Here is an 11,930-nt window from a genome sequence, read left to right on the forward strand (position 1 = left end):
ACTGGCGATACGTCCAGAGATGCTCATTCTACCAAAACATATGCTTCATCACTTAATCAAGTCGAGTAGTATGAGAGGGATGTTAGACTAATTCTGACCTTCCATGAAGAGTCCGTGGATATAGGCCCCCTCACGTGGCGGATGTCCAAAGTCGTCTTTCGTCTTCTTTGTTACGTCCACAGTCAGAGCCATCTTGTCCAGGGGCCACTGATTCTTGCGAGCAATGCTCTGCAGCACAGCTGGAAAAGTCTGGGTTTTAATATTTCTGATGCATGTGTCATCTAAAATCATATGTCATGTTGGTGTGGAGTTTGTGATCTCACCAGTGAGGAAAGACTGTGGGTTGAAAAGGCCCGGGAGCCAAACAACTGCAGGAAGGACCAAGTCTTGAGTCCAGCTGTCCAACTCTCGACAGCTACAGGTCAGATCACTAAACCTAACAAAAAATAAAGGCATATTGTTGCTTGAAGCCAAGGGTCATCGTCATATTGGCTTCATGTTTGAAGATACTGGTTCAAAATGTATCGACAGAATTTAAAATAAACAACTCAGTGTCAATGGGAAAAATAGGGGAAAGAGTTACCAGTGTGCCAGTGTTTTAGTGGAGGGATAAGCCAGTCTGGCCCAGGAGTCTGGAACAGAGTCAGCGAACAGGGCTGACTGCAGACTCTCCATGCTGGAGGAGATGGTGAGTTCTCCCTGTCAACATAGAAATCCACGTTAATACTAAAGGATCTCAGCGATGAAATTTCTATTGAGTGTATGTAGCAGTGGACTGTACCTTCAGGCCAAGATCCAGCTCATTGAGGGACTTCCTTATTTCTTCTAGCAGAAAATTCATGCGCTCACACTCCTGGAAACAGACTAAAATGAAGGGGCTTCGCTTCGTTGTCTTTGAGATTATCTCTGCCATGTTATACTCCTCCGGAAGCTTGTCAAGGATATCTTCAATGACAGACTTGATCTGGCAATTATAATATACATGGTTAGCTTATTGAATTCGGTAAATAATTGTATTATCAGCTGCTTCTTCTCAATGACACTTCTTTGTGCCTCCACACCTTCTCCTCTGTGCTCTGGGTGGCCCCCTCTCCTCTGGAGGAGTCCTGCGGCTGCAGGTCCAGCAGAGTCCTTAACAGGCTGTCTGAGGTGACAGTGAGGCACTCAAGCTCAGCATTGGGATGGAGACCGTACAGAGTGGGGTTTTCCGATGGAAGATGTCTGTCGATGTAATTGTGGTAACCAACGTAATCCATGAAAGGAGGAGCCAGAAACCCAGGACACAGAAGGAGCTCCCCTTCAAACTAGAAATTCAAAATTTGAAAATCCAAAGATGCAAACACATACAGTACAGCTATTTAATATACAGAAAAAATGGCGACAGTGAGCATTCAACCTAAACTGCCCTCATAAATCAGGGGCTGTTAGCTTGGTAGTGAACTAGAAGGGGGCTAATCAGTAGCATCTATCAACTAAACACATACTAAAGGGAAAAGTACCAAATAATCACCTAATAATGCTTGTAATGGAGTGTCATGCAGAAGCTGGAAGCCAAATTTGTCATAATGTACAGAGCAGGAACATGACCACAGTGAGGATAGAAAAACCAGAAGACTTTCAGTGCAGTACTGCAGTTTAGATTTACATCCCAAGAGGGCAGCCTTTACCTTAACAACGGCACCATGACATTCACAACACCTTTATAGTTTCTTGACTCGTTGGCACAGTTAAACTGAATGTAGCCAGGCTTTGTGTGAAAATCGAACTTAACGAGTAGTGATTTTTGAAATCTTGAATTATGCAATTATACAAGTTTAAATGAAGTGGTGAGGTAATTCTGAAAAAGAAAAATAATATTCTTCTTTCACAGCAACATGAACACTGACTTACCATTTTCGGGTGCATGAACTCTTGCAAATAGGTCTTAGAAAGTCTTCTATCCCAGTCGTCAGTGATGTGTCCTCCATACATGATCTCACCAAAAAGATAACACAAGTCCTCCCAGGGCACCTGCATGGACTATAAAAAAGGTAAATATGACAATTCAAACATAAAAAATGTTGGATTTAATTAATTACAAGCATCTTAAAGAGGTGCTTTTTTTTCTACCTTATTTCATTCCTCCTTTGGAACTTCAAGCCATAACTACATGATCTCATCCCAGATGAGCTCTTGTAATAATGATAAAAGCAGGGAAATGTAACAAAATTATGTTTCTTTACACACACTGATCTAATGTATGACAGAAGAGCCTTTTCCTCAGCGGGAGATTATGATCCGTGAGGGTGAAGGAGGAAGAAAAGAACCTGTGATTCATAACAAATTACAAAAGCTGGAGGTTCACAATCATTTGTACCTGTATTGTTTTGCAAATTGCTTCCTTCATCAGCTCTAATTGCAGTGATCACTTATGTAGCGTTGTGAACTGTCACATTGGCTGCATGTAATTACATTTAGGATTACGCTTCATTGCCCTCCTAATGAATTCTCTGTATACGCACATACAGGTTACTGTTTGGTTAACATAATGAAGGACATTCGTTTTTGGAGGGCAGAATACCTAGGAGGCATAATTGGTTGTGACCAGAGTAATAGGAGTGCTAAGAGAAATGCATTAGGAGTTGTGAGGGGTGCTGCACCCCAAGAATGGATTTTTTGTCTTCATGAAATAAAGCTAAATTATAGGTTGCGTGTTCATAGTTATGAGAGAAGAAATGTGAAAAGGAGACAAGAACGAACATTTTTCAGAAATAAAAGTGGAAAAAAAAGATCCCAATAAGTAATAGATACACTGTACTGTAATTCAACATCCCTGTCTGACAATAATCTCACTGCAAACGGCATTAGCATTATACATTTACACAGTTTAAGGAAGTAGTAAAAACAAATCAAAAGTTTTTATATTGTGTATATTATATTATATTGTATATTAAATAGGGTTAAAATACTTTGGTGTTGGCCTCTAAGTAGTTGTACAAGACACTGGCTGAGATGGTGAGGTCTCCAGTGCTGAAGGGGTAGTTGTGGTTCCACCCTTGGGGACCAAATTTACGGCGCTCCGTAACACAGGCATGAAAGAAGCAGAGAGAGAAGAGCGTGGAGTTGAACTCCTGTTCTCTGGAACACAAATCCAGAGTGTCCTGAAAGGGCAGAGGGAGCGCAATCAAAACAGATTTCAGTAAATTCCAATCAACGCATATTTTGGAAGTATTTTGAGTGTTTTAACACACTTGGCTGAAGTTGTTGAGGGCTGCATGCAGACTGGCATTCATGCCAGTGGGAGGCTCATTGGTGATTTTGATGGCATTCTCCAGTATGCCTCTGGGAATAACATGCCGCTCCGGGCTCGGTGCTGGTTCCCCAGTGATGAACACCCTGTAGTTTGGGTGACTGTCCACCGCTACTGTCTCTAGAAGAGGGCCTAGAGAGGGCAGCCAGCGAGCCACAAGGTGCACATTCTGAACAAACAACATTTCAAAAAGACAACATAAAGATTAGGCAAATTATATCAAAAACTGATTAAATAAATTACCCATTTTAATGTATAATATGTTTTTGTTCATTTGTGAAAGATGCCTTGCCATGTTTTGAATTAGTAAGATAACCTTCAGTGTCTCACTTGGCTGCAGGCCTCTCCTCTGTAAAGGAGGCACTTATGCAGCTGATCTAGCCAATTATGGCTTTTATTGAACCAAATTGAGTTTATTTCTCTTGCGCATGGGGTGAGATGATATCATTAGGTGCACTACAGGCTGGTTGGAAGAGCAGCATGCAGTCACTGCAGCAGCCTAGTCTATGAACAGAAATGCTTCCTACCTGCAGAATGACCCAGTGCCCAAGTTTAGATGCATTCTTCAGAACCCTCTCAGCTACTTCCTCCTGCCCCTGTCCCAGGGATACATTGTGCAAAGTGCCCTGGTCAATGGAAAATCCCAGCTTCAGTCCTGCAGAGAGAGAATATTTACTATGTTTTTCCTTACTGAGTGATGCAGGCTGTGCAAATAACACACACTATGCAAAGTACCTAGCTTCTCTACATCTTTGAGTGGATCCACTCCAGGTGAGAGGATGAAGAACATAGGGGTTGATGGGCCACTATCCTCATACAACTTGTCAAATTCCAGCCTGGCAGCCTCCACGTATCTTGTTCCCATGCTTTCCTCCACAAAGTTCCTGCCACGATACATTGTCAAAGCTTAGTGACATACAGCGCTAACAAATATGAACGTGCATTGTCATTTACTTACCTTAGCGTGTAGGTCATCCTATCAGGGCGGAGTGCTCTAAGTATGATGAGCTTCTGCAGGGAACTTTTATTTTTCCAGTCCTGGGGAAATCTTTCCTTTTCAGGACAACTGGATTCAACGATCTTCCTCCAGCGCTTTGGTGAGCTCTCCACATCTCTGTCAAGTCCACTGAAGTTCTCCATTGTAGAAACTGTCTATATGCAAATAACAGATATTATAAGACCTTCCTAAGCAGTGGAAAATGGCATGCTTGTTATATCACACAGGTTAGCAGCTTCGTGTGTACCTTTATGGCTCCCCAGGCATGTGCAGACAGGAAGGACACAGGACTAACTCTGCCAGCTTCCACAGGGAAACGCAGAAGGAAGTCAAACTCCTGAGCATCAATCAGGCCCTGCTTGAGCAGAATCTGAGGGGAAGATCCAAGAGCAGTTTGTAATGATCCATGTTGTATTGATCTCTTTTCAGTCATTTCTACAATAATTGAAAACAGTAAGAAACCTCTGGCAAAGGGATCATACAGGCTGAATCAGTGCCTCTGACTGTGAAATGGCCACATGAAGGACAGCCTTCAGAGCAGCACAATTTCTATGATGAAAACAGTTGGTGCAATGACAGATAATTGCATTATGCCATCAGAACCAACCCCCTTGTCAGAACCAACTGTCTGAACAGCAGCCACAGGGGAAGGTGTGAGAGGTAATCAATAGCAGCGTATGGTCCTGCTGACTGCTTTTAATTGAAGTTAATGTGGGGGCAGAAAAGTACTTTGATTGATGAGGATGACAGGAGGCCCCACCTTTGAGGCGGCCCTGAGTCCCTCACCTGGAAGGCAGTGTGTGACAAGAAGGTTAACTTGTCTCTCTCAAACAGGCCCTGGCTGGTGTACAGGAATACAGAATAGGTGATGGCCTCAGTCAGGGTGTGCACTCGGGTCCTCACATCCTCGTCCCATTCTGCATGCGCCATTGCTTTGTTAAACACTGAGTTAAAGGTCTGGAAGACAACCAAAAGCAGGACAGTGGTCTGATAAGGAATATGGGCATGTAGCCAGGAGCCCTGTACTGACACATATATATATATAAAAAAAAAAAGTAATTACAAACTGATTTACAAGTCCAACAGAATACTAGTCAAAGTGGACTCTGAGCATTGGTTGAAACAAAAACCCATGTGTGTCCCCTGAGAGCACTTAAGGGGTAAAGGTTTAACCTTGAGAGAAAACTGGTACATGGGGTTAATCTTGCTGAGGTCACTGATGATGAAGAAGAGGAGTGATGCTCTCTCAGCTGCTGGGCGGTATAGTTCTCGAGCCTCGTTGATCTTTGTCTCATTCTCTCTGGCCTCCACCACCTGTGTGTTCCAATTGCACGAAATGAGCTATTAGGCTCTCAGTCATGCTCCAAAACCCTCTCATTACACATATTCCTAACTGCAAATCATTTGCAGCTAATGTAATAAAATGAAGCACTTGCTGTGTGACATTCAAAAACACTTGAGTGACAAAAAAAAAAAACAAAAGGAAAAAACACAAGCACTTGTCTACAGTGGGACGACTGAGAGGACTGTGTTGGTGTAATAACCTCACCTTGCACTGAATATGAGTGGCTGTGGTCTTGGTGTTTTCAAGTTGCTCCACCAGAGAAATATCACCCAGAAAATTACCCTGGGCCGCAGAAAGCCAATTCAACAGGTCATCCTCCAGCCTCTTGAGCTCAATCTTGAAGTGGTTCTGCTGTGTAGTCAGCTCCATCTTGGGAAATGCACACAAAACAGTTCAGGCTTTCCAATTTGGTATTATGGACTGCAGAATCACTCATGAAAATTCAAACTTTAGATTTAAAAAAGTGCAAGGATTCACCTTAAGGGCCTCCAGGTCAGGCCTTTCCTGGGACACTACCTGTCCCAACAACTGTTCCTCCAGGCCCACAGGAGTCACTGTGAAGTTGATGAGGGTGGTCTGGGCCTGGAGCTCAGGGGGGAAATGGGGATTGGCCAACTTGGTGTGGATAATGAGTCGAAAATTACTGTTGTATTCGCACTCCTTGCCCCCAATTTGAATGTACCTGGAAAAACAGGTGAGTGCAATTTTGAAAAAAATTTGCTGAAGGAAAATAAGTTAGCCATTAAAAAAACGTACACTACTCAGATTTGTTATGAAGCCACAACAATACAGGAAGTGAAATTCAGTCATCCTTAACTCTTAAGCTAGCAAGAGAAGTCCTAAAGTACTATGATGAAATCCACGACAGCCGGGCAAACTAATTGATTCAAAAATTCAGAAGCCAGTTGGTAGAATTTGAATTTGGACTGGTTTGTCAAACTACAATTTCCAGCATCAACAGTGAACTTAAAATCACCACTTTGCTGAAAACACAATTGTGACTATTTTTTTTCTGCTGGCAAGAACAAAGAATCTAATGGGGGGAAAAATGAGAAGCTGTAGCTGGTTTTGTCTTCCAATCAAGTTATATTAACATTAACTTTCAAAGTGAGAAAGCGACACATAAATGATGATTATACTGTATGATGATTCAATAATTAAGAATATCAACAGTGTTTTCCTTTACTAGACAGTGCAGATGATTTCAAGATATTTAGACACTGAAAAAAGGATCATGATGATGATGATCTTAAAAGCTATTTTTGTCCCAGTGCATCTGGGCCCATGAACTTCTCTCGTTCATACATTGCAACTTCAACAGCTGAAAGAACTTCACTCCGACTCCAAATGTCACTGTAGACAAATAATCTTGAAATAATATGAAAGATTATTATCACAGCAGCCAATATTTATCTGTTCCTGCATTTCAATTAAATTAGCACTGGCTTGACGAACCTGGTGGCTTTTCATTTTTCTCTAATTACCCCTTGGATGTCAGGCAAGGCCCCAATTTTACGGCACAGGTTCCTCATGGCCTGGGTCTGGTTCAACTCTATATCTTCACAAGCCAGAATTAATGTACTATTGATAGAACCATTACTCCACCAAATTAAAGTCCTTGCTGATGGATTGGCTTGTAGTCTTCCGTCAGCCATGAAAGGAATAATTAGTATTCATTACTTCACACTCTACAACATTCCAATTATTAATGAACTTCAGCTGTGGATCCCTACCAGATCCATCATGGCTGCCCCAGCAGGTTATATTAATCATCGACAGAAACAAGTGTGTGGGTCATCTACAAGGGATAAACTTATAATCAGATTTAGTATGATGAATTGTTACGTCTGGACAGACAGGACTTCAGAAGATGTTCAATGAACATGCGCCAAGATATTCAATATTCATGGTCATACATAGATCGGTACGAGAAAGATGTAAACATTTTTGAGAGGGGAATCAAAGCAGAATGTCAATATGTGGTATTTTCTATTTATTTTGCTGTTGGTTGTCCTGTTTAAGAAATTTGCTGGATTTTGCCTGTTGAGTGTAATTGATAAGTGAACAAAGGAAATTACAGAGCAGCTATTTTGGTGGCACTGTTATGAGTGAAGTGGATCGCAGTGGGCAGCAGAAGTCAGATTTGAAAGTCAAACAGATTTACCAATACAGGGGGTTTCAAACAAGTGCCGGTTTGGATGTAACTTTATGATTGATAAGAAAAGATTTTGAGTAGCATTAATAATAAAGCCTTGTTCATGATTATGTGACACAAATATGTGATTTTATCATTAACATCACATAATGATTTGAGATAATCCAGATGCAGCAAGTCATATCAGTGAGAGGTGAGAAGGTACAGTGATGTTATTTCCAAATAAGTAAATGCAGGCAAATGCTGGAAAACCACCCATCAGCATTATGAAATCAGTGAAGCTGAATTGAATTTGCCATAATGATGGAGGGCCACTGAATTTAGTGCATTACATGCCATCTTTTTGTCAGTGACAGTGTGTCAGTGAGTCCTTATACATAACCATGACTGCCCTCAATTCAGCTTTTTACACTGAGGCTCAGCTGTTCAATATTCATCACATCTAAAGAATATGAACACACAAATATACATCTATCACCCGTCTTGAGGGGCCAATCAATATGTTGGCCTCAGGGATTCAGAACACGCACAGCAAATTCATTTAGAATCCAAAGAGTGGGCAATAATAATGCATTCAGTCATGTCTTACTGGTGTTTCAATGCTCAGTGAGCTTCAACCATCTGGCAAATCTGCCCCTATTGTCTACCACCACAGACACACTGGGACGACTTGTGGGCATCAGGGATACAAAAACCACACATTGATTTAAAAGGTTTTTTGGTGTGCAACAGCCCCATTCTTAATAGCTTCTACAAAGAGTTAACTACCAGTTAGTTTGATACTTCATATATATATTTTTTAATAGAACCATATAAATGTAATGTTGCAGTTTCACTACCAACCTTCCTCTTTTGATAGTGTTTCTGCCCAGTAGAGGCTCCAGGACTGGGTCTAACTTTTCTGGCAGGTTTTCTATCAGAACTGTTTCACCACAGGCAACAGCTCGTTCAATCACATCCAGATACCTGCGGGGAAAGAAAAGGGAACTGAGTAAAAAAACAACAACAACAAAAAGCATAAAAATTTTTTGACATGACTGTTTTTTATGGTATATTAGCTGTTCGTGACATATTAAAACAGGCCACTGTGATAGCGAACAGATGAAAGATAGCCCGTCTCACCCTCCCTGTCCCAGCTGCACCACCCTCAGCTCTGAACCTAGCCGGTTTCGGATCCACTTGATGCCCTGCTGCTGTGGGTCAATGATGAGTGGCCAACGCTCACTGGTGGTCAGGATGGCAGCGTTCTCAGTGGACATCCTATCATTTGGCAGGCCCTGGTTATGCCAGGCAGCCACAGTGGCATCATCTGTAAGCATGAGGATTGGATCCAGGCCGTCTGTCAGGGGTACAGAGACCTGGAACAGAAGAGAGGAATGATGTCACTCTAGCTGGAGTGCTGGTAGCGCCAGTTCACAGATTCTGCTGTGGATGTATGTTGTCTACTCTCTAAACAACTGATGTCTGAACAAACAAAGTTTTGTGGCCTTACCTTCTGAGACTGAAGGAAAGGGATCCATGCGTTATTTAGGAGGTCCACACGATACTGCCATGTAAAGTAACCCATGTAGGAGACGAATGCTGAAGTGATGAGGACATCACCACACAGGGTTTTCTGTTGCTTTTGATACTGAACAATTGCCTGGGACCAGCGTTCCTTCTCTGACTGAAAGTCACAAAAAAAAACAGGCTTCAGTATCGTTTTAAAAATACACAGGAGACACACAAAATATTCAAGCCCATCTGAATTTTGCTTTACGCAGGGGAATGTATAGGATGTGCACATTCCCTAAGAAGATGTAAGCAATAAAGCATACAAGTGCAATTCCCTTAAAATAGCTTTGGAAGTTTGGCTGTAGATTCACTCAGCATCAATTTAGCATTAATTTAAACCTTCAATACCATGACTGTGACAGCAGTACAACAATAAATCATGCATGGCATTTCCTTACAAGGGGCTGTGGATCTAGAATATGTCACATAATAAATTCTCAGACAGTTAAAAATCACTATAATTTTACTCTAATGTATTATGGATTGCCTGTAATATCACTCAGTCTGGGGAGAGACATTGTTAATTTCCAACAGCTGTTGAGGCTTTGAGGTAAGTTAATGATTAAATATAGACGGCCTGATTTATTAGTCTCAACACTATTGCTTCCAGGTCAATGCCATAAAGACAAAACATTTATCTTGATATGCTTAAAAGCCAAGCTGTTCCATGCAAACCACATTTATTCTCTGGAATAAGAAAGTCGAACTTATAAAATGGCCACTGAAATGGGCATCTTTTATTCCATATTAGCATCTATAAAGATAACAGACACTGGAGCCTGAAAAAGGAATGCACAGGAATGCAGAAGAGTTGAAAATATATTCAACAAATTGTACAAATATGCAAACATTTATATTTTCAATCTATGAATATTCCCAAACTTCCCCTCGATATTTATTCAAATCGTTGAAAACATCTTGAGTGAATAATTATTGTGTCATTATTGCAAAAATATGTGCACACACACACAACGACATGCTATGTATACAGTACATACAGTAAATAGACACACAACCCGTCTGCTGCACTGACTGAGAGCAGTATTATTGTTGTGTTCTTGTCATCTCTCTTCCTTTCTCCATTTGGAAGCCATTCAGCCAGCCAGTTGCCCAGTTCAGCCATGCGTTTTCTGTGGTCCAGCCCTCTCTACCTGTCTCACAAGTCCCCAGTATGCTGCTGGGCCAGGCTGTAAAATCTCCCTCTGCCTGATCGACTCACACAACTGTCAGGCTATCTTGCCAGGACATAACAACTTCTAGTCCAGATTACTGATGCAGTTCGATTACCAGAGCCTCTCCATGCATGCCTCCGGTAAATTGACAGTTTACGTTATGCCAGGTCAGCCCCAATGACACCACCAAACTCCTCCATCTCTCCTTGTTTACCTCTAAGCCCTTGACTAGTCGGTTGGCCAAATCTATGGTCTGGTTGGTATGCGTCACCTCCTCCTGACAACTGATTTTCTCAGCTGTAGCCCTTTCAAACTGAGCCGTTAGGCTCTGGAGGCTGGTATCAAGATCCTAAAGAAACAAACCAAAGGAAGACATGGAAATTAGAAACCATTAAAAAAAAATCAAGCTTTTAGCCTAAGTGACTTAATTAAGCATTATAATAATAACGTTGCACTCACCACCAATTTCTTTTGAACTGCGAGCAGTTTGGCTGTTGCTGTTTCTAGCTCTGCATTAGCTTGTGATAATGCATGCCTCTTTGGAATGACTTCACAATAAATCTGCACAAAAAGGAGGTGTACTTGATGAAAAAAAGGCTGTACGTTCAAGAACACATTTTCTTGTAGAAAATACAATAACATGTATTGACATTTATTATAACTACAACCCATCTAAAGGCATTGCCTGACCTCATAGTATCTGACAATATTAATAGTCCAGGCACAGAGACCAGCTGCAGCTGTAGATTTGGTCCGAACTGGATCAGGGTGGAACTCTGGGTTTCTCAGATACTCTTGTTTAACCACAGTCAAGCAGGACTCAGGGATGTGCTCCTTGTCATATGACATCAGGGCCTGCAGGAAATCGTCCACCTGACAGACATAAACACGAAACCAGGGGACACATTAATGCCTTCATCGGCATTTTGGGCTCAAAGCAGTAAAAAAAATCAGGTGCTGTCACAAAGACTATCCTTATTAATAAAAAATTAAAATGAGACAAATCAAAACAGCTTAAGACAGCTCTATGCTATGTTTGCAAACGAGACATATGTCCCACACAAAGATTAGAATTTCTTTCTTGATTTAATTCCGCACAAATGAAATTTATCTGTGTACATAAACATTTGATACATTTGATACTAGAAGACCTCTCACAGATTCTATATGGTCAGACTGAGACAGCATAGTGGTCTAACACTGACTACATGAATCCATCTAGATATTCACATAAAATATAAAACGTATCATCCTGAACGGGAAAGCCTTTTTGAGTATTCAAAAAAACGTGTATCTTTAAAATCGTTGTCATTTTTCTGTACTGAAAGTCACTAACCTTTCCTTTTTTCACATGTTGGCCACCTACAGCCACACACTGCTAAGGACCACACTTAAAATAATGCCTTGGTTGTATTTTT

The 11,930-nt window shown here is 41.3% G+C and overlaps 1 protein-coding gene across 1 annotated transcript in view; it reads right to left on the bottom strand.

Annotated features, from left to right (window-relative positions):
- The window catches only part of LOC139333484 (dynein axonemal heavy chain 11), a 38,094-nt gene that overhangs the window by 456 nt on the left and 25,708 nt on the right, over positions 1–11,930 (bottom strand). Inside the window, exons 60-81 of the mRNA XM_070965928.1 lie at positions 11,203–11,385; positions 10,972–11,073; positions 10,727–10,861; positions 9,279–9,452; positions 8,909–9,144; positions 8,630–8,752; positions 6,109–6,313; positions 5,836–6,000; positions 5,460–5,600; positions 5,073–5,243; positions 4,534–4,656; positions 4,248–4,441; positions 4,025–4,173; positions 3,817–3,944; positions 3,231–3,458; positions 2,949–3,140; positions 1,891–2,019; positions 1,062–1,304; positions 782–964; positions 584–699; positions 324–436; positions 99–239 (exon numbers count right to left, since the gene is read on the bottom strand). Coding sequence (XP_070822029.1) covers positions 99–239; positions 324–436; positions 584–699; positions 782–964; positions 1,062–1,304; positions 1,891–2,019; positions 2,949–3,140; positions 3,231–3,458; positions 3,817–3,944; positions 4,025–4,173; positions 4,248–4,441; positions 4,534–4,656; positions 5,073–5,243; positions 5,460–5,600; positions 5,836–6,000; positions 6,109–6,313; positions 8,630–8,752; positions 8,909–9,144; positions 9,279–9,452; positions 10,727–10,861; positions 10,972–11,073; positions 11,203–11,385 — 3,574 coding nt within the window. The remainder of the gene's footprint in view (positions 1–98; positions 240–323; positions 437–583; positions 700–781; positions 965–1,061; positions 1,305–1,890; positions 2,020–2,948; positions 3,141–3,230; positions 3,459–3,816; positions 3,945–4,024; positions 4,174–4,247; positions 4,442–4,533; positions 4,657–5,072; positions 5,244–5,459; positions 5,601–5,835; positions 6,001–6,108; positions 6,314–8,629; positions 8,753–8,908; positions 9,145–9,278; positions 9,453–10,726; positions 10,862–10,971; positions 11,074–11,202; positions 11,386–11,930) is intronic.

This window comes from Chaetodon trifascialis, chromosome 7 (assembly GCF_039877785.1).
Source record: "Chaetodon trifascialis isolate fChaTrf1 chromosome 7, fChaTrf1.hap1, whole genome shotgun sequence".
Classification (NCBI taxonomy): Eukaryota; Metazoa; Chordata; class Actinopteri; order Chaetodontiformes; family Chaetodontidae; genus Chaetodon; species Chaetodon trifascialis.